This window comes from Monodon monoceros, unplaced genomic scaffold, assembly GCF_005190385.1.
Source record: "Monodon monoceros isolate NGI ecotype Baffin Bay Population unplaced genomic scaffold, NGI_Narwhal_1 Super_Scaffold_2, whole genome shotgun sequence".
Taxonomy (NCBI): Eukaryota; Metazoa; Chordata; class Mammalia; order Artiodactyla; family Monodontidae; genus Monodon; species Monodon monoceros.
The window spans coordinates 26,516,302-26,540,355 of record NW_021703776.1 but is presented as its reverse complement, the minus strand read 5'-3'; the positions used below and the strand labels follow the sequence as shown (position 1 = coordinate 26,540,355).

Genomic DNA, 24,054 nt, shown 5'->3' with positions numbered 1-24,054 from the left:
TGGAGGCTGATGAAAAGGTTCTGTGTGTGCACGGTAAAAATCTGAATCATTGATTCAGGACACATTTCTGGAGACTCCTCAACATTTCTATCCCATGAGAGATGGGTTGTGGTGATATATATATATATATATAAACCTAATTTCAATTGAAGCAGATAAAGAAAACCTCTTTGGTGATGATCAACACTTACCTCTCTAGTGAAAAGGTGGACTTACTGTTATTTCTATCTGAAGATGTTTTTGTCAGTTAAGGTGTAGGTCTAAAAAAGTTCAGTATTTGCCTGTTCACAACAAAAGCAAATTGGAAATCAATAACAAACTGAAAAATTGGGGTCATGTAGTAAAATTTATTTAATTCAGTGTTTTCGTAAAAGCCTAACTCAGTTGATCTATTATATATGTCAGTTACAAAATATTACAAAGGATTTAGATGGTGAAGTTAATGATTTAATGGTCAAAAAGACATAAATAAAAAGAGGCCTCAAACAACCTAGGAGGTTGAACAGTGTTTTCCCCACACTACCTCTGCTCTGTTGGTCCCTATGCTTATCCTTCTAGCAATGACTTGGAGCAAATGAAACCACTTAAACAAGTCTTAGTAAAGTTAAAGACATTTTGTATACAAAGTGACCATTCTGATCTATTACTACATGCAGAGATTGCACCAGCCCAATTGTTTGGACAAGGTATTTCCTTTCTTGTGCAGGAGTGTGTGGTCTTGAATATGAAATCAGCAAACTAATGGGAGTATAACTCCCACTTCAATGAAATGTAAAGAAGTCCTGTATATTTTTTAGTACCACAAAGAATAACCACTGATTGGTAACTACAGCAGGCAGTAGCCACATTACCATGTACCGATAGCCTGTGCTCATATAGGACCTCACATTAACACCCAATGTCTTGCTTTGTTACCTTGCAGAAATGTTGGAATCCAACAATGTGATCACTTTCAGTGGCTTGGCCAACAGCTCCAGTTATCATACCTTCCTTTTGGATGAGGAACGGAGTAGGCTGTATGTTGGAGCAAAGGATCACATGTTTTCATTCAACCTGGTTAATATCAAGGATTTTCAAAAGGTATCTTTATTCTAATATATGTACTATAATTCTTTTGAAACAATTCAAGTTATATAGAATTTTCTAGCTATTTAACAGTGTGACAACTGAAAAAAATTGTTTAAATTAATATTTTATCTTTTCAGACACAAATAAAAATAATGCACTGATCTGACTATCACAAATCAGTGGATGTAGTAAACCGTCAAAATTATCAGGGAGGAAACTGTAGTATTTTCAGTGATCATTATAAGAAATACTAACTTTAGCTTATTCTTCCACAGTTCTATCATTTTTCCTGCATAAAATTAAATACCTAAAGCATTATAGAAATATATCATAATTGATTTCATGTACTAGGTATATATATTTATATATAATTTACATATCTCTCTATATTGCCAGCACATGCAGAGTTCATCACTCATCATACACATGCCTCATCTGAACGTTGCCTGCGTTTGGAAAGTTTATTAGAACACAGGCACTCTCGTTCATTTACATATTGTCTATATCTGCTTTCATTCTACAATGGCAGAGCTGAGTAGTTGTGATAGAAATCATCTGAATCACAAAGCCTAAAATATGTACTATCTGGCCTTTTAAACAAAAAAGTTGGCCAAACCCAAAGATCAGTTTTCAGTGTCAGGTTTTTGCAAATATGGACATTTAGACACTAGCTTTCTATCAGTATTTTTAATATACTTATTGTGTTTCTGGATTATTTAATTAATAAGCTATACAGTTTGGAAAATAAACATGGATTGACAGATTAGTGGAAATTGTGCTACTGAGTGTATATGCTGTATTCTAAGTGAAAGTTTTTTTTCAGTCGGTATTTCCTGTCAGTTCTCTGAGGAACAAAGATCTTTATGCAACAGCTTTCCCAAGAGTGGTAATATAACATGCTTTTTAGGGTGCATACACTTTAGTGTATATATATATATATATATATATATATATTAGTTTTGCTGCTTCTTAACACTTGGTTTTAAAGTCGTGTGCCTCAACTTCTTATAAACTGTAACATATTGGACAGTTATTTTTAAAAAGTAACAGAATTGTAAAAAGCTTTTTTTCTGGTTGGAGAATATTGTTTTGGGATAAAGTGAAGGTTTAATTTCAGGGCTGATTCTTATCTCTAATAGAGTATACCGCTAAACCTAAGACTTTTACTTTTCTTCTTTTACCCAAACATTAAAATTCTGACTATATATTAAGAGATTTGATTCGTAACATATAGTCAAATAAAATGGCAATGCCCTTAATGATATATTTTGGAATTAAGATATAACATTTAAAAATCACCTTGGATATTTCTTTTTTTGATTTTTCAATATATTAGATTTTGAAGCTTCCTCAGATTAACAATATCGCTAAGGTTATCTACTATCTAAGAAAACTGATTATCCATTGTTTCTTTCTGAAATGATAAAAATATTTATCTTAGCAGCTTTTGTAAACGTCAAAAAATAAGCAAGTTTTTGTTGTTTTAGTGAAAGACAACCATCCTTTATAAAATGAATGAAAAATCTAAGATGATTAGGAAGACTACATATTTTAATAACAGGAGGTTATATCAGTTCAAATTTTCAGTGTTTATAGAAATTTCATCATTTTATGAAATCCATATATATGAATATATGTATATACTTATTATATCTATGTATCTGTTGTATATATCTATGTATCTATAAATAGAAAATATTTGAGCACATCTCACCTCAGAATATATGTTTAATGTATTCAACATTTTTTCTGAATAAATATTCTTAATTTGGTTTATATATTCAGTTGGCTCTAAAATTGAAAAGAACTAATTGTCATATAAACAACCTACTATTTTATAGGTAAGAAAAATCCTAGAGACATTTGTGTGCCCAGGATGCATCACTTGTAATAAACATATACTGAAATAATGGGTTAAATAAAAGTTAAGTGACTTGCCCAGTGTCATAGTGTTCTTCTTATAGGCTCTTGATTCAGATCATTATTCTAATAATAGAAGACATATTTCTAATTTTAAAGCATTCGATTCAATACATTATTTAATTTTAATTATATCACACTTTTTATAAGGGTAAATATAGTTTACTTAAGGATTATATCTGTTTGTCTATATTGTCTATTAATACTCTTTTTAACCTATATGTAATATTATTCAACAACTTTTTCCTAAGCATCTACTACTGTGATAAACATAGGGGGCACTAGGGTATGTCATCAGTAATTCTTGAGGAACTTATAAGATAATACTAAAGATGTATGAGCATAAAGGTAAATACTAGGCCAATCCCTGTTAGAGACAAAAACACAGTCTCAGGCTTGGAAGGACCATGAAAAGATTCTTGGCCTTGGTAAAGGTCTCAATCTCCTTAAGGCATAAATGCTTATTTGATAATGAGTAAGAAGAGCTACCATGGGTAGATGTATAGAAGCCTAAAGAAGGGAAAGTCTAAAATAGATCATGAAGCACTCTGAATATGAGGGTGAGAAATTTAGTCACTGTTAACTGAGAAGTTTTTGAGCAAGAAGAAAAAATATCAACAGGTTAACAAATCTAACCAAAAGATAGGAATTATTCTTCATGGAAATAGATGCTATTGGAAGGACAATTTATATATTTGTTCCGTTGACTTATAGTTATTCTCATTAAATTGCTTTCCAAAAGAGCACTTTCTACACCAGAATTTATTTTACTCATGCCAGATCTTTAAGCTAATATTTTTTTACCCTGATCTGTAACAAGTACACACCCCTCTAAATATGAGAGAATTTAGCATGAATGTTAGCAAAATTACTTTTTATTAATATTTGTCATAAGAGAGAAATCACAAAATGAGGCCCATGTTGTGTCAATGCTGATAATCAAGAGCTAGGAGACTACGAGAAAACAACCTGCCCCTTTCAATTTAAAAAGTTATCTGTTTTAATAATCTGTGATTCTTGCACAATCTAGCTGGAAAGCTGAATATACAGTCAATAAATCTTAGCTCTTCTATATATAATTTTTGTGTCCCAGAGAAAATTTATATTTGATCCTCCTCCTGTGTATGTTTTACTTTACATACACAGACACACATGAAAAGAAAAGTACATGAAAAGGAAAAGAATACATAAATTAAGAGCTTCAAATGGTAAAAATAAATCCATGTCCAAAAATTTTTAGGGTTTTTATTGTGATATGGACCTGAAATGCATTTGCCATGTCATCATAGGTTATTTCAATATGTCCTAAATTCTTGTTTATAAATGTGTTATATTTTGCTTTTTAATTCCCTAGATTGACTATCACAGCCTTTGCCCAAGTTTATGACCATTTATACTGAATTATCTAGAGGTTCCCAAATGAATGATAATCAGTCATTTTGAGACTAAAAGCTTTCTAGCAGACATGGATGATTAACTGCCATCATCTCTGGATTTTTCTTTTACATATGACTTTTTTTTTTCCCTGAAATTAACTAATGTTACCAGAAAAGAAAGATGAATAAAAAAAAATTAAAATTGCTCTACCCCAGTACAGATAGGAGTCATGGGAATTGCTCAGGGGACTGGAAAATTTTATATTAAAATTTAGATGAGGGTATTTGAATTAATATTATTGAGGGAAATGCATCTACAATTCTCTAAGCCGTGAGTCATGCCTTGATTTATCTACCACTGTCACCTGATTTATCTACCACTGTCACTGTATTCAAACAATACAGGAACCTCTGGAAAGGTGAAGACCAAATATCAGGGATGAAAATACAGTTATTACACAGTTAGTCTGAGTTTTGCCCACAGTGGGGAAGGTGATTTTTTTTTTTTTTAGAGCTATCTATTTGCTTCTTCATTTCCTCCTTTATCTCCTGAAATTATGTAGTGCTACTCTTACCTATTTTCCCTGTCCAAAAAAAAAAAAAAAATTCCTTTCTAAAATGGGTTTTTCTAACCCTGTCAGTTGCTCATTATAGCATGTCATGCTGAGATTTGAATGACAGAAATGGATCCAGAGCACCTGATGTTAACATTTCAAAATCACTATTTTATGATAAAGACCAATTCATTTAGAAGACTGCAAGCCACATTCTATGCTTATTTCTCTCTCTCTTCACTAGATTCTCACGTGGTCTCAGGATGATCTCCCTTTCCCAGCCTGCCTTACAATTCTTTGCATTGCACACTGCTTACATCTACTGACTACATAAATTTCTGTGTTGCTCAACTTTCATTTATACAGCAAAGCCTAATGGGTAGACAGAGTGAAAGATGTTAAGTTCATGCCAATTGACTGATGCCACTGCAAAGTCTTAAACTAAGAGTTTCCTGCCACATAATGCTTTATGGAACTTTCTTTATCTCAGTTGCTCCACTTGTTCTAACAGACTATAACGTTGGATCTCTTAGAAAACTTAATTGGCAGAAAATAATGTTTCTTCTCTGCCCTTAGATTGTGTGGCCAGTGTCTTACACCAGAAGGGATGAATGCAAGTGGGCTGGAAAAGATATCCTGGTAAGTATCAATCTACTAAGTTATTTTAGTAATTGCATAAGGAATTTATTACTCTATCATTTTTGTCCAGTGTTATATTAAACACCATTCTTTGCTTCTGGGCTTAGAAACAAATTAATGATATTTGATTTTGAATATTGACATTTTTATGTAAAGCATTGAAAATCTTATTGTAAAGCAAGTGGGTAGAAAATGACAATACACCTGAATAAAGCAAAAATGGGTTCCTTTTGATGATTTATATACACAAAAGGTAATTAACAGTTTTAGCATATATACTTATACTCAGTAAGTCAACTTATTTGTGCAGATTTGTTTTCATGTTAATTCCTCTTGAATTCCTTTTGAATGAATTGAAATTTTTCTTCTTCTGAATCATCATGATGAAATTCCCCTCCTTCTTTCCATTTCATTCTATTCCTTTTCTTTCTTTTCCTTTCCCCTTCTTTCCTTCTTACATTTCTTCTTTTTTCTCCTTCCTCCCTTAGAACTTCTCTCTTCCCTTCCCTCCTTCTTTCACACATTTCATGCACTCATTTCTTAAATAAATATGGATTGAGAAATGACTATGCAACAAACATTGTCCTGGGTACTACGGACAAAAGATGAGTGAATGGTAAGCAGTCCCTACAATGGTTAGTAGGTAGAGGCCATTTTTCCTGAGGTAAACTGTGTCAGTTAAATTAAGTGGGCCGCTGGTTTGAAGTATAGCCAAGGATCTGCACAGATCATGAAAGGCAGTTATAATCATTTAAATCAATAAATTAACATGAATTCAGGATTTTAAATATTTGTGTTATTTTATGTCTTATCAGATATTTTTGGATCCAAAACACAAGGAAATAAGTTTAAAAGTTTTGTCTCTATATTAGCATTTAGAAGAAATTTATTCTATGTGCATAAAGACATAAATCAACTTGTATGTATGTATATAGACATATAGATATTTTCAAGGGACGATCTGATTGATTGGTAGCAGCTGCCTAAGATTATGTATATGTTTAGAAGGGTTTAGAAGTGAAATCAGTGTTCATGGAAAAGAATATCTCAATCTGGTAGCAGAATTGGCTACAGGTGAAGGCAGATAAAGGAGCACAAAGCACAGGTATCTCCCATCCATGATTAATACATATCAGCAAACATGGGAAATTCATCCTTAAAAATTTCAATTTAAATATAGTGATTACAAGAAACATTAAACCATAGTACAGTAAACACTTTTCTGATTATGTGCAAGTGGACAAAAAATTCTGTTCTATCAAATTTTATACTACCCCAAGTAATACATAGGTTGGGATGATTGAAAAGGAGTAAATAGAAAGAAAAATGAAGTAGGAGTCCAAAGAATCAAGAATTTTATGTTGATTCCCCACTGACTCATTAATTTTACTTGAGCAAGTACCTTAACTTTTGGGGGGTTTTAGTATCTTATCCATTAAATGGGACATTACATATTTGCAGTTGTGAGAAAGAAGTTCAATAGATTTTGTGATAATTATTTAGAAGTAGGTAATATTGCATAAATGTAGGCAAAAAATATGACTGAATACACAAAAATTTATTAACATCAAAATGCTATATTTACCATTAACAAATTATGTTGAAAGACTTCAGTGTGATAATAACTAAGGATGGAGAGAAATGGAGGTTTTACCTGTATACAGCTGTGACTTTTAAAAACAGATTTTTTTTTCTCTTTATGTTAAAGTATAACAGGGGAAGACATGGAAACGGAATTACTGAGAATTCTATCCTGTGCCAAGTACTTTGATAATTTAGATAGTATTTTATATATGTAGTTTTAACAATAATCTTGTCAAGTGGGTATCATTACCACTGTTTTCTTAAGAAATATAATGATTCAGCATATTCATTCAGAATTGTTTCATTCAAAAATTTTGGAACAAAAAAAAAATTTTGGAACATTTTGAGTACTATGCTAGAAGTCAAGATCAAAATTTTTGTGCCTCTGCTGAAGTTTTTGGTGTTGTGTGGCATGTATGGATTTGAACTTAGCTATTAACACACAGATAATAAGCAGTAGAGATTCAAATAAATACCTTACCTATTCTGATCTTTTTAAGCATGTGGATGTAATGATAACCAGCTTGTGACATTCTTGTAAGACTCAATCCCAAATGAAATTATTACATAGACTGTAATGCATGATACAAAATTAACTATTAGTATCTGTAACAGAGTTGCTTAGACAATTTCTAAGTGAAAACATCATTAATGAAATTTGTTTGGTCCTCTCTAATGAACATGACCACTGTAGTGTGGAACTGTTCTGAATTCAATTCCATCTGAACACTGAAGATAATAACCATACTTATCTGACAACTTATCTGGATTTTATAAAAAGCACTGAGCCAAGTACTGAGCATATTTCAGTTGCTAAGGTAGCAGATATTCTTTTGTGTTTATGGTTTCCAAAATTCACCTCAGTACATTTCCCTTATCTTCCATGCCCCTCGCCTTGCCTCCCCTGCTCCTCTCCCTCTTCCTCTCCCCTCCCCCTCCCCTCCCCCTCCCTCCCCCCTCCCCGTCCCCCACCCTGCCCCTCCCCCCCCTTCCCCTCCCCCTCCCTCCCCTCCCCCCTCCCCTCCCCTCCCCTCCCCCTCCCCCCTCCCCTCCCCCCCCCTCCCCTCCCCTCCCCTCCCCCCTCCCCCTCCCCTCCCCCCCCCTCCCCCCTACCCCTCGCCCCCCGCCCTCCCCTCTCCCTCGGACCCCCACCCCGTCCCCCCTCCACCTCCCCTTCCCCCTCCCCCCCCTCCCCTCCCGCTGCCTCCCTCCCCTCCCCCTCTCCCTCCCCTTCCCCCCATCCCCTCCTCGCTCCGCTCCCTCTCCCCCTCCCCTCACCCTCCCCTCGCCCTCCCCCTCCCCTCCCTCTCCCCCTCCGCCCCTCCCCTCCACTGCCCTCCCTCTCCCCTCCCCTCCCTCCTCCTCCCCCTCCCTCCCCCGCCTCCTTCCCCTCCCTCCCCCAAGGAACGGCAACCTATGAGCACGCGCCCCTTCCCTCCCCCCCATCGCCGTCACCCTCACCCATTTCTCTCCTCCCCCCTGAGTGCCCCCTCCCTCCCCTCTCTTCCCCCCCCCTCTCCCCCCCTCCCCCCCCCCTCCCCCTCTTCTCTCTCCCTTCCCTCCCTTCCCTTCCCTTCCCTTCCCTCCTCTCCTACTCCTGTCCACGTCATACTGAACACGAGGGATTCTGGTGATGCCCAGACACAGTTTATCAGCAGTGCAATAAGTCAAGATCCCCAACAGTGCCCTATGAATAACCTTAATCATGACCTCAGAGGTTTCCTCTCTAAGAAAAGCAACTTTATTTTTCAGGTTTACTGAAAATGCTTATGAGTTTGATAGAACTAAATTAAAAGGAGCTAAAACATACAGTGTTTGCTGAGTCTGATACAGGGTATTAATGGCACCCGATTATTTCATAACACCTTTTAATATGGATTCTGAAAACTTTTAAATTATGTCTTATATATTATGTTAGAGATAGGTAATTATGTGTGCACTGAAAGATGTAAAGTTTTCAAAGTTTAACAGTGTGTCAATATTAGTCATACAGATCTTAAGCCAGCTAATTAATGTAACCTGATAAAATGCTCATGCTTTTGTTATTCCTCTACATTCTACATTAAATGAATTCAGTCATTGTGAATTTTTATTCTTCTTTGTTAACACTTATTTAATGAAGGGAAAACACAACAAGTTCCATATATTTTAGTTCAAAGAAAAATATACTTTTCCTTTAGCTCTTAACACTAAACACCAAACACTAAAGTATATTTAAATAATAAAATATATTTCGTACTATTTTTCTGGTAACCCATCTCATTCCTTTAATATTGCTTTTCATTGACTGTTATGCAAAATACATTTTGTGCATGTGGAATGCACAAATTTTATTAAAATTTATTTTACTTTTCAGGAGACCTCACTTATGTATCTCAACTTACATAACTAATTTAAATAGGATACATGACATTTATTGGTTATGTTTGGACTTTAACATACAGATGCATTTTTTTTTCTTAATATATGATTTTAGAAAATAGCAAATAGTTGATTTATTGGGATTGTAACATTTCTTCCTTGATAAACATAAAAAATAGAATTAGTATTTTTACCAAAAATTTCTTAAATAACCACTTAAAAAGAAAGATTAAGGGTAAAGAGGTTTTTTTTTTTTAATTTTTCATTGAACACCATATTTGTTAAGTGATACATGGACAGTTTGAAGGAAATTCTGTACTGTATCTTGAGTAAATAATAGTCAGCTGTGACTGATGGACAGTAATTCCTTTCAAAGACCTCTTGTGATGCTCAAAACCACATGAATGAGACCTTGAGTGGTTTTTGCAGCCATCAGGACTTCAACATAGAATTGTAACCAAAATAGGAAGTGACCTGAACATTTATAGAAAAGTAAACTAACAACCTTCTTGAGTGCTCTCCGTGGTTTCTAGAATCCAAGTTTACCCTTTTCCTACTGGTTTTAGTGTTTTCTCTAAATGTCCTCTGCAAGTAAATCTCTTTTAAACAAACCATCCTGGAGGAAGTGCTGTCTTCTTGGTATTAGATTCAGATGCAAGAATACAATAGGAAAAACAGGACAAAGACACTGGTTATTTTTATGTATCTTGAGAGTAGGTCATTTTTAAGTCCGGTTAAGATGGTCAACATGGTACAGCCACCCGGCAAGTCAGGATATACCATTTGATTGAACCTACATAGTTCCTGTGTCACTAAGTGTAGCATTATACAGAAAGTATTCCCCATTCTTCCAGGCAGCTGGGAAGATACAAACCATCATTTCTCACAGCTCAGTTTTGCATCATACATATATATTAAATCAGCTGCTGGGATTTGAGCAACTAGTCCACAATAAAAGGACTTTGTGGTAAGAGGGAATCTACAGCCTAAGACGTGTATAGTCTCTCTCTTTCTTCATATATACATAGATGGAGAAAAAAAGAGAGAATACAAACGTGCCTTAGGCTGCTGATAATGGCATTTCTGACAATAAGATTAATCTAAACTTATTTTTTTCCAGAAGTGAATATGCAGGATATATATACTACCATTGCCTTCTTTTCTTGGTGTTGTAAGTTCTAAACATTTACATTGTTACGATATTTTTATATTAGAGGAGTGAAATGCTCATGAACTTTTCCACTGTTGTTACTTGAGAGTTGTAATTTAAAAAAAAATTACATGATATATATTATTGTACAGATACCCTCAATAAGGACATAAATGCAATCCAGATATCTCTATTCTGACTGCTATTAGCTGCATTTACTTTTATTTTTGATATTTTTCTGGTGCTTAAAATCCACTTTGTATTCACAATAGCATTTCTATTGAGGGATTAACTTCCTTGACCCTGTTTTGCAAATGAAAACTGAATACATGCTAAGCTGGTAAAAGAATCTGTTTTGAATCAATAGCTCTCTGAATCTTCTTTGTTTATCCTACTAAACCATCTCTCTTTGTACCAAGTTTCAGTAAAACCAAATGGCAACCGTATGACTATTAGAAATATTTTGAACATTGTTGGAAATCAAAATTTCAGCTATCTGAGATGAACAAGAAAACCAGATTCTCATAAAATTGCTCTGGTTGGATACATTTCAAAGTGCAATATCATGCACCTGAATTTTGGGACATTTTTGCAGTTCTTAAGAGATATATTTTTGTCCTTAGTTGTTATTCATTTTTAACATATGATATATTATTACATGTCTGTCAAATTTATCATGACTCAAATTGCAGGACCTCAACAACACTAATTTTTGCCAAGTGAATGCAACTGAGAATTTGAAGCTACACATTCATGTGAAGTTGCAGTACAGTCTAAAATGCATGTTAGTCCTTGAATTTCATTTACTTTTTCAAAGGTCAAAGTTGATATCAACTTAATTTTTTAAATTTTATTTTAGGGACTTCAAGGTATGTTAAAACTCTAAATGGATAATTAGAATTACCTCTGATTCTATAAAAATCATAAGGTTTCATTAAATCTCAAAACCCTGATGTTTAATTGTTGGGAGATAATTTTTCATAGATCTCTCACACTTCTGCACATCTGATGAACAGAGGAACTCTTAAGCAAAAGGATACTTTTAAAATAACCTTGAGAAGTAGAGACAGTGTCTCCCTCAGAGCAAAGGGCAAGTTATACTCACCTGCAGGTACAATGAACATAACATCTTCCTCAAAATGTAATGGCCAGGATGCTTATGCCTAGTATAAAATGTTCAGGTTCCCTCAACCCAGAGTTCCTCTGCTGTAATGCACCTCACTGCAGTGCAGGTGTCACTTGGCCCTCTTCTCACTGCCCAGTGGGAATTGGAGCTTGGGTAACTGGCATGAGAAATGCTGATACTTTGACTACTGATATTTCTGTAAATAATAAAGTCATTTATCTCTGATTCAGGAGCTGTATATCTTCTGCCAGCATCTGCAAAACTGTGTCAGGGTAGCTGGTTATCTTACAAGTAGAGCAGAATCATAGACCCTTTACTGTTCCTGATAATATTGATTATAAGTTTTTGTGGGCACCCTAGATGACCTCACAAATGAAAGACTATGGTCACTTTCTTCATTTTTAAGTATGATTCTATGATGAAATTTGATGATACTTCAGGTATATAGACAACTGATTCCTGATGAGAGCAAGTGAAAGACTTCTTATTAAATGTCACAGAAATGAGCATTCAAATTTTCATGTGCATTCATGTGTGTATGTTTATTTCTGCTTGGAGGTAAATAACAGGCAAACTGATAACAGTTTAAATTCAATATTCAAAGAATACTAGTAATAATGATAGCTAACATCTATTGAAGCTCACTATGTATACTAGGTATTATTCTAAATCATTTCTTTTATTAACTAATTTATGTAACTCCTTTTTGGTTATAAGATACGCATTTCCTTTCAAAGGATGTAGCTTACCTGAGTGACACACCACAATTCTGCCACAGCTATTGAGAAACAATTGCTATATTTGCTGTTTGACTGTGACAATGATTCATACCATCTACCACTTTGATAAAAAGAGTGATTATAAGTTTATAATTGATAGTCCTTACTGTTGGAGGACTGGAATTTCATAAAATTCTAATGAACAAAATATAACTCGCCTTTGTAACAGGAATGAGCACAGATTAATATTCAAAACCAATTTTATTAAATCCACCTCTCATTACCACCAATTATGGGTTTAACCTCTTTTAACTGTACTTAAGAAGAAATGAACAATTCATAATAGACTTCTTGCCCAAGTCATGGCACAGTGTGTGGAACGGTGTGAGAGTTAAGCGGACATGAAAATATTCTAACCAACAAATGGATGATTGATTATTTAAAGAATAAGATGCTACTCTTCCGTTAATAAGTGCTAGGCATCATACTATGTACTTTACACAGATATGTCATTAATACCAATTTTAGTTGAAGAAACTGAGGCTCAGAAGTCCTAAATAACTTTCTTGTAGTCACGTAGCAAATGGAAAATGATGCTTTAATAATTCTAACCCCTGTCTGACTGACTTTTAAAGCATCAGATTAGTATAGGTAACTACCTTCATGTTATTTCTATTTTTTCATTTTGATTTTATTACTTTTATTCTATGTTTTTCTTAAATTCTTCAAGAATACCTTTTCAAATGTAAATACATACCTCAGAATAAGTAACATTTTCATTAAATATTAATAAATATAAACAAATTTTTTAATTCTAAAGTTTAAACTTTTAACTGTATTCAGAAATTATTTTTAAAATTAATATATGTGTATACATTATATATACATATAAATGTGTGTATAATCCACATATATTATAAATATGGAGTATATGTCTAAATGGATTATTGTAAATGGTTAAAGAGCCTCCATTTATTAGAATATATGTAGAATATTTTATATTATTAATTATATAATAGCATTTAGTACTTTGGACATTAAGGATTTCAACCAAAATTTTTTTACTTTTGATATTAGACAAGGCAGAGGGTAGAAAAGAGGTATATATGAATTTTAAGAAAGCATTCCTCTAGGGCTTCCCTGGTGGCGCAGTGGTTGAGACTCCGCCTGCTGAGGCAGGGGACACGGGTTCGTGCCCCGGTCCGGGAAGATCCCACATGCCTCGGAGCAGCTGGGCCCGTGAGCCATGGCCACTGAGCCATGGCCGCTGAGCCTGCGCATCCGGAGCCTGTGCTTCGCGATGGGAGAGGCCACAACGGTGAGAGGCCCGCGTACTGCAAAAAAAAAAAAAAAAAAGCATTCCTCTAAAATCTGGATTTCATTTTTTTTCTCCTTCCTTAAAGCTACATCTCATATGTGATTAAAGATGCATTTCATCTCCCTTATTTGAGTATTAAATTCATTCATGATAAATGCATATATGTTAGAATTAATATGCCAGCTAATTCTGTCCACAATAAATCTCTTTAGATTGTAAATCTACCTACTTGGTGTAAACCATTGACTTAGTTGCCTTAAGGCATGAGCACTAAGTATTCAACAACCTTGCATAATATTGGAAACCACAGAATGTCATTATTGAAATCAGAGTAAGGTTTTTGACTACATAATAGTTCTGGTTTGGCAGGAAAAAATATTCAGGTTGGTTTCGCATAGTATTTTACAATTTTTTGCATTCATTTGAATATGAGATGAAGAAAGGTTATGCTAAGTACATATTGTATGGACCACCCACAATCAAATAACTCCAGTGAGTGGTACAAATGTAATAATTAGATCGATAGCACAATGTAAAATAAAATATAAGCCAAAAGTAGACATTATCAGCTTCTCTGGTCCATATGACATTTCAAAGTGAAATTGCTCAAAGCTCCTTTAAATAGTAGAAGAGAATCACATTGGCTAACTTTTGCTAATACCATGGTCTGTAGTGCTTAGGCATATAATTTTGACCAAGTTTGAAGGTTTCAAGTAATTTGAAAGAAAAATGTTTATAGAATCTTAATCAGTATTTCTAGAACTTCAAAACAGATAGTCAGTCCAGAGGTGAAAAACCAGTCAAATAGGATGCTTAATTGAAATGAGCATTTAGGTAAAATGTTTTGGTATCCTTGGGCAGGAGTCTTCATTTAGTCTATCACATCATTGAAACCAAGTTAGAATTTCTTTTCTAATTGTCATGGATTTGAAGATGTTATAGTTCAATTAATATGAATAGACTCAGATACTTAAATAACTAGCCATGGAGTAATGCCATCTTAGTTGTTCTAGTTGAATCAGTATGTTTAAAAAAAATTTTCTGAAATGAAAACAAAACAAAACATTGAAGTGGAAAGGTCCATTGGTTTGATTATGCCATCATTCTTCTTAAAAAGGAAGGGGAAAATGTCTCCCCAGATGGACAGAACAGGCTACTCACTATTTCATCAGGTGGATATTAAAAAGTTCCAAGTCACAAATTCAACATTAGATGGCTAAGACTATAAATAGGACACAGTTAAGTCTTAGTTCTATTAGACATGCCTCTTTGAAGAAGAGATTTCTAACATCCTTTAGTGAATGCTGAGGTATTAGGAAGACATGATTATGGATGATCTGATCACAGCTGTGATAGCACAGTGTTAAAAGAAAAAAAGACAAAACATTATTGCTAGGTAAGCATGGAACAGCTTAAATACAGAGAGGGATGAAGTGATTGACGGGAACAATCTCACGGATTACTGCTTTGGCACGAAGATTCTCATATTCAGCCAGCTTGCCAAATAAATTGACCAGAGAAAAAGAAAGTCAACAGATTAACTTCAGGAATTAAGCTTATTAATGGATTTTCATGCAGAAATGTATCCACCCACCATGATAGGAAAAGGCTTCCTTTGCTTTCCCAGCTGCTACATTATACATTAAAATATTTCAACATAAATTGCTGATGGGATAGAGACTTTTTTCCTTTTTAAATGAGTGTTCACTGACCTGAGGCAATGTTGTACTATATCCATTAATGTTGAGCTGATTTATATTTGAACTAGAACAAGTTGTTTGATTTAATCATGAACTGAATATATTTAAATATAGATTGTTCATCTTCACAGCCTTCTCTCCTCTTTTCTTTTATTTAGAGTAAAATTTCACTGCTCCATCCATAATTTAAGAACATGCAAGGAGGTAATTGGAATTGGAGGTAAATTACATTCTTTTATAGAAAGTGTAATTATCAGAAGTTAGTTAAAAACACCTCTGTTCTGTTTTAATTTTCATGCATGGAGCAGTTGTTTTGACAGATGGATAGACTTTATTTTTGTAACTGTCCGGGAAGAGTCTTTGTAACACACTCTAATCAGTGCTGCATATTTGTGATGTTTGTTTTTGAATCACTGTGCATTTGGCTTCTATATCCTTTTCTGGGGGTAGACATTTTCTTTCTAAGTTATTTTTCCAGGCTAATATCTCTGTGTGTAATTCCTCTCTACATTTGACCTGAAGGCACTAGAAACTCTTAAAAAATAAGTGTAAATGGTTTGTCACTAAGGATGATGAATCATTGGGCTTCATGTGTGGCCTTGGGTTTGCTGGTTTATAACTGCCTTTACTTTTACTACTAGGCTAAGTTAACAATTTATAATGCTGTTGTTCTGGAGTACATTTCAGTAAAATAAGAGCTCAGTATGGTTGCCTGGCTCTCGGGAAGCCAACTCGTGGCTAAACTTGTCGTGTGTGTATCAACTTAAATTCCAAAAAGGATCCAGGTTTGAAAAATGAATTCATTTTGAACTGATTACATTCTCTTTATTACGTTGTAAATAAACCAGTGCTGAGCAAAGCAGTGCAATAGTTGAATGCCAAAAAGTACATTACATTCTGAGTTTTAAGAATCGTCACGGTTCAAGAAAAGGTCAGAAACACTCTTCTTCTGTCTCCCTAGAGCAGAAATGTGTGAAGTGTGTTTCCTTTTTCTGCCATGCTTCCTTTTTTTTTTAGAGGAATGTCCAGGCTGCTTCCAAATAAAATGAATATCCCGTTTTGGAACACTCAAAAACCTTGGCAGCAACAAGCTGGAGAATGAAGGCAAATGAATGACAGGGATTGATACTCTTTTATGTAGGTTTTCTATTTAAAGAACAGTCATTACTCACAATGTCTCTTTCAAGTTTTGTGTTCTTCTCTGTGCAGTTCTTTTAATCCACTGTTTCTTCCTAAGTTGTTATTGATGAGTTTCCTTGCAGCTATTTTAAACCAATTTTGAAAGTATTTCATTCAATTTCTTTGTTTCAGTTCAGGTGTCTTAACATACTCTCTAAACCCCAGAAATTTCTCTCCATTCTATTTGCATCAACCTTCACTTCAAAATAATGTTGAGCTAGCCCCCAGGCACAGAGACAGTACAACCTGCTGTCACCTGGGAAAGTTCACTGGGAAAATCATTCCAGGCCTCAGGCCAGTAGGCTGGATCTAGCTGCTTTGTAGGACAGATAGAATCTTTTATCAACATTCTCAGTAGAACCCTTTGCCAGGTTTCACAACTATAGTCCTGTGATTTTTTCCAGCAGCTCTGTAGAGGAATAGTTGTCATATCAGAGTGGTGGTGCTTTGACAGTTAATAGAGAACAAAATAAAATTAGGACATTCAGTGTGGCTCAGTTCCCTAGTTCTCAAGAATCCTGAGAATTTTTCAGTCAATAATTATTGCTAATCAGTTACCCAATCTATGAGATAAGAACCCACAGATTCTATAATCTTAGAATTCATAACAGTTGCAGAAGTGACATAGCCTTCATTTGTATGCACAAGTATCTGCGCTCATGAAATATTCCCTTCCTTTTTTTTTCCTTTATTGCAGAGAACTAGGGTCTATTCTCAGATTTCTAGGATGCCCTGAGGTGTTAGTAATGAGATTAGAGAAATTGGGTTTGTATTTTAAATTCCCTGCATATCTTTATAGGTATGACTGTGGGCAAACTAAAACCCTGTTCTTTTCTGAAATGAACAATACATCCATCTGGGTGTGCCACTACTCTTTATTAGAATATTCGTTTGCTTACCAATATGTGTGTGCACATCCAGTTTCTTAATTTCAACATATGGTGCTGGAACTGGTTGTTTATAATCTTGAATGCTATAATATTGAGTCCACTGTCATGGATAGCTGTCTTTACGTAAAAGCAGAGTATGTGACCACCTACATGTTTCAAAGAAAGAGGTGCCATAAAACATTTTCCTGAAAATGACTTATTTCCAAAGGACTGCATTTTCTTAAGAGTACAAGGTTAAGTCCTTTGGGTAAGACTCATAAATGTCTTATTTGTAAATGAGTTTATCAGGTGTTTCCCTATCCACAGCCTCTTTCCTCTGCCCAAGAATCCATGCCCTATCCTCTTGGGGAAGGAGGAGAAACTGCTACAGAATGGGGAGTTTGTGACTAAAAGTCTTGGAAGTTAGGTTATATCTGAGCTTATCTAAGGTTATGTCTAAGATGTACCGTGTTCAGAGTGGTACATGGATAAGATGCATGTACTCTTTAAGCTAGGAAATTTTTCTTTATAGAAAGTTGCAAAATCAGTTGATTCCAGTGCTTAATTTTCTATGTTATAATGCCTTGCCAGACAAAAGAAGGATTCAGGATCTAAGTAGCAAAACAGTGGGAGGAATTAGATGTGTATTTTAGTTACTCCCCTAAACTACTCAGCATATAATAAGGAAGCATGAGGAGTCATAACTGGCAAGTTTCATATTTTTCCTTAAAAAGATCTGATTCACCTTTGGGATGATATGTTTATAGTTCATCCTCAGATGTCATCCTAGAAAAATCAGTGATGATGGAAAGCAAGTATTTGAATTTAAATAACAATTATTCTTCTCAGATTTGGTCTGCTCTTTATTTTATGGAGGCAATAAAGTTAATACCAAAATCATCAGCTACAATCACAGAATACAAGTGTCATGTGGAAATGTACTTAAATAATTGTAACACCTCAGTTATAAACACCAATGGACTACATAAGTCTAAATGTATTCTGAGCTTTCACTTGAAGAGTCATATGTTGTACAGAGTGACTTTGGGAGTGTTACACACTTAGAGGCGCAAGGACAAACCCAATCCACTGTTATGTTTGCCAGCATTACTTGCACTATAGTCTGCTTTTGATCTTTATCTGCATTTTTAGTTACATATTTGGCTCTTATTTATAAATGTTTAATAGGCAAAAACACAAAACTATGTGTATAAGAAAGTCTATGATCAATAACAATAATTTTCAATGTAATTATTATTTACCATATGAATACTCAATTGGATATTAAAAAATGGGTATTGTATATTCCATGACAAACTCATATTTTCTAGTTATATGTATTTAATTTTTAAGATTTTCTGTATGGTTAATAGACCATCACATTTTATTTGAAAATATTCTGATAGTTTGAATTTCTCTTTTCATTGTTTTATTTTTACAGTATTGATATGGACTCACCTATTTAAAAATAGTTGGCAAAAATTATGTCTTTTCTGCTCTGGATTTCTTTGGCAATAAAATTATCTAGTTTATATTTTGACTGTCTGATTTTTTTCCCCTAAATCTTTCCTTAACAGGAACAAAAGGCTAAGATTCCTATTTGTAGAACTACATTTTCTTTCACAGGATCTATAGATATAATAGAGTATATAGAAAAAATATAAAGAGCTCTGTCCATTTATCTCTTAGGTGACATTTGGGTAATAAAATGGCAAGAATGTCTAAACTTCTATAAATAATAATAAGATATGACTATAATTCTCTCTTATAAGTAGCTGTTTTTTACCTGGGGGATCCATGACTCATTGGGCAGGGGATCCACGTATGGGTTTAGGATGTACGTGAACTGCATGAAAATATTTATTAATTATAGCCACTCTAATAAAGACCCTTCAGCCTATAGACATTCCAGACTCTAACACCTTCTCTATCTCATCTTACACCCAAATTGTCTTTGGGGGTTAAACGACTTTTTCAAGAGAAGGTGGTTTTGTCTTCTTAGGGTCTATAAAGCTCACTAGTAAGAAGCACTACTGAAGTTCAAAGTCAGTCACCCATCATTATGAGTTACTGATGATGTTTCAAATTCATATTTGATAGAAGGTTGTATTACCTTTTATTTTTGATTTTCCAAAATTAAACTCAGAGCTAACTTCTGAAATTTTCACCATTGTTATGATTTAAATAATTCATTAATTAACCATATAATTTGCTGTTTCCCTCATTTCTAGAAAAGTCACATATGATAATCGGTTATCTATAACTTTATTCCACTTTTGTATAAATAAATTATAGTTTTAATAAAAACATTAAAGAGAATATTATATTTTGCCCCCCCAAAATAAGAACTTCTGTATTTCATGTAATAATGCAAGCAGACACCTTCTGTATTTCATGTAATAATGTGAGCAAACAATAGAATAATAAGCCCTAAAAATGATGTGAAAGGACACAAAAGAAATCTGTTCAAACATGCCTAGCACCCTAGAGGATACTTCAGCCATGCTGACCACTAGAACTCACTGGTTTTCCTTTTGTTTTACAGAAAGAATGTGCTAATTTCATCAAGGTGCTTAAGGCTTATAATCAGACTCACTTGTACGCCTGTGGAACGGGGGCTTTTCATCCAGTTTGCACCTACGTTGAAATTGGACATCATCCTGAGGTAAAGCTGGCTTTTAAAAAACGGTGTTTGTCCATGACCCCTTCCTATTCAAATGCTTCATTACTAATTTCTTCAGTTCATTTAGCTTCTAGTTGCTATTCATTGGGACCTACTTCAAATTCAGATGCTGTTATTAATTTTAATCTGTGAATGCAAAAAGAATGAGACCATCACTCAACAATAACTGTGGAACAGGAGGAAGGAAGGAAGCATTTGCTTTCGCTCTGGATTACAGAGTCCAGTCCATTTTGCATGTGCAGCAGATGTCAGCAGGCTGAATGTGTACTGTTTTCTCCTTCACTTAGCCAGAAGTGTCTGCCACCGCAGTTGTTTTCTTCTGCCCAGAGATTAAGAAAGGATGCCATACATGTGCACAATGATCTGATCTCATGTTTGACCTAAATTACTCACATTTATGTTCTTGCTTAGCTAGGCTTTGTTTTTATATTTTGGGCTATTGTTTTGTCAGTATAAAAAAGGAAAAAAAATGTTTATTTGTCTCTTACTCCTACAAGACGTTTTACTGAGAAAATTTAGTGAAGAAATTAAAGTTAGGGAAATTTTAAGTACAACTTGCAATTAGGGATGTATTTAAAGGAAAAGTTACTAGTAGGAAAGCAGTTCCATGAATTGGATTTATCAATAGCCTTAAATTATAAGCCCTTTTATTATTTTTGGCACAAAATCCTAAGAAGAACAAAAGTGTTCACGTGGTGAGAAAATCATTTGTGACAGAATTTTCTTTCAGACTGGAATTCAGAAATACTCAACAGATAAAGAATTTGTTCCCAGAATATTTCTGGAATCCTAAAGATAAAATATAATTTACATGTTAGCCACTTCTTTATAACTTAAACTCTAGAGCCTTTCTTTATATTTTCTTAATGGGTACAAAAGTGTTACAAATATGTTCTTTCAACCCAAAGACTTAGAAATCAAAACAGTTTGTGTTGTGCCTTCTTTGTATAAGAAGACACCTTCGAGGCTATGTGGTTTCTAGACTGAACACAATTATTATGACTTTCCTGATGATCCTGGGAAGACAAAAACCCTTTACGGGGCTTCCCTGGTGGCGCAGTGGTTGAGAGTCCGCCTGCCGATGCAGCGGACGCGGGTTCGTGCCCCGGTCCGGGAGGATCCCACATGCCGCAGAGCGGCTGTGCCCGTGAGCCGTGGCCGCTGAGCCTGCGCGTCCGGAGCCTGTGCTTCGCAGCGGGAGGGGCCACAACAGTGAGAGGCCCACGTACCGCAAAAACCAAAAAAAAAAAAAACCCTTTACCAGGGTCTCACGGGCATAGACAGTTGCCCTCATCAGCCTCTTCTCCCACTGCATCCTTCTTCCTTCCTTTACAAGTATGCATACTGTTCTTGCTGACATACCCAAGAGTTTTAAGTAAAAATTAACTTTAAGGAAGGGCAGTTCCACTTAAATTACTTGTTTCATATTGATGAAATTAGGAATAATTTCCTGCACACGGTCCTGGAGACTTTGCATACTTTTCAGTAACTTCTGGATAAATCTCTCCCTCTTTCTTTCCTTCTCAGCTATTTCCTATAGTCAGGCACCCTAAAATTGGGTCTCACTTCTCTGTTTACTGGAGACAGCTCTGGAGAACCTTCCCCGTGTCGTATTGCACTTTTTACATCTGCCAGGCATCATGCTGTATAAGACAGTGGGGTCCGGACAGCTGAGCTCCAAGCACAGGTTGGTGGAAAAGATACAGGCTTTAGGGACAGATCTGACTTCTGATCATGTTCGGCAACTTACTAGCTGTGGAGCACCGGAAAAATTACTTAACCTCTCTGAGACTCTGTCTCATAATATGTAAAAACAAAACAAACCTCAGCGATTCTCAGTATCCATATGTTTTAAATGAGAACTTGACTTATTACCTCCAACTGCTTTCCAACCCTCCCAGCGGGGCGTGACCCACTGACATTTTTTGCTGTAGAAACTCAGGGAGTTCTAATCCCATCATTGTTAAAGGCAGGTCACCTGGCCTCACACTGCAGGGCTTTGGTCCAACCTCAATTCAGTACTGGATGCTTGATAAGGAGCAAGCTACTAACTTTCTTTGTGTCTTTGTTTCTACTCTAGAAAGTGGTAATGAGAATGGTCTCTACCTCATACAGTTGTTGTAAGAGTTTAATGTTGTCTAATAGGTAGCAGATACTGAAAAAAAAATGTGGATTATCATTTTTAAAATAGAAATGTGTATTTCAGGCTGAAAGCGGTTTCAGGGTTTATGGTGATAATTATCACCTTACTGTTAAATGTACCTCTTTCATCAGAGGTTGTATGTTACTGCACTGGGCTCTCATTGTTGCCAGGTCATTCTGTACTTAGCTTCATTTCCTCCATTTTTAAATTTGAAGCTTAGATGATCTTGGTGGTCGTTTAAATTAAAATATCATATATTGTTCCTGTATTTTTACCATTTTCCCCAAAATGTAGTTTTGTTTTGTGTTTTTTCTTTTTGAAGTTGGCTCTTTAGCAAAGTTCCTTCCTTCTCATCTCATCAACTACTTTATTGCTGCTTTATGGATGGGTGGGGAGATGCAGAGGTACAGCTTCTGGAGCCAGGCCATTTACCCAGGAAAATGGAGGAGGCCATTTCCTCCACTGAAATAAATAAATAAAGCTTCCCATCTCCTTAAGGTGGGATATTGACGTACAGGTATTTTCCTGAAATCCTAAAACTCAGAACCTTTGAGAGAGAAGTCCTCCTTCAGAAGCTCAGTGATCTTGATTTGCATGGCAACTGTACATGGGGAGATACTGTTCCAGACTGTTTAGGGGGTCAGAGGGAAAATGATTATGCAATTACCTGGGGGAATTTGGAGCAGTCTAGACAGTCAATCTAGGAAATTCTGGAAAAGATATTATCACGATGGCTTGTCTAGACAACATAAAATTTAATTTTCAATGCTTAAGCTGCCTTAAGAGAGAATCTGCTTTAAATTGATCTATATTGGTACTAAAAATACTACACTTGGATTTAAACAGTTATGCTGTTTTTGAAGTTGAGAAAAAAGAGCCAATATGTGCTTCATGCCGTTAGGAAAATAATGCTGGTAATGGAAAGATTGGAAGAATAAGAAATAAAATAATAATCAGGACTGAGGCCAGGATTGTTGGATAAGCGTTCATAAGGTCTCATGAAGTTTGAATTTAGTAACTTTTATTTACAAGGATGGATTTTCAGAAAGAACCAAGACAAATCTTTCTCCTATATTCTGGTTGAAAAGTAGCATGTATACTTTGCTGTTCCTGCCCCGTTCTACATAAAATAGTGAAATAGTTTACTTTTTAAACTTCTGTCCAGGCTTTACATATTACAAATAATTTTATCATACAAAAAAGGACATTTTGCTTTTTGCTTTTATCATGAATTCATGGACATTTTAACATCCAGTTTTTTCTTTGCAGTGCTCTTCCTTTAAAATAACTCTTTGTCTTACATTGAGTCCCCAAGATTGTTGAAATTCATTGTTAGAAATTATGGCCTTACCATTCCAGATGGCTGGATGCCACAAAAGACATCACTTTTGAAACAAAGCAAGACATCCTTCATCATTTAATAGCTTCAGATCTTATATGAGGAAATAGCAATTCCTTTTAATAATCATGAACAGTTTGCAAAAAAAAAGAAAAAACCTTGTTTAGTCTTCTAATTATGAAAATAGACCCAATTTTGCTCTTCTAGCATTTTAATAGCAATATTTAAACTCCTGAATACTGTATTCCAAAACTACTCTTGCTGTATGGTGAATGCCTTATGACCACACACGGTATGTCATTTATTGCTGTATTAAGCAGATTTTG

At 35.0% G+C, this 24,054-nt stretch overlaps 1 protein-coding gene across 1 annotated transcript in view; it reads left to right on the top strand.

Annotated features, from left to right (window-relative positions):
- SEMA3A (semaphorin 3A) overlaps positions 1 to 24,054 on the top strand; it is a 235,193-nt gene that overhangs the window by 58,912 nt on the left and 152,227 nt on the right. The window contains exons 2-4 of the mRNA XM_029234387.1: positions 923 to 1,080; positions 5,495 to 5,557; positions 20,109 to 20,228. Coding sequence (XP_029090220.1) covers positions 923 to 1,080; positions 5,495 to 5,557; positions 20,109 to 20,228 — 341 coding nt within the window. The remainder of the gene's footprint in view (positions 1 to 922; positions 1,081 to 5,494; positions 5,558 to 20,108; positions 20,229 to 24,054) is intronic.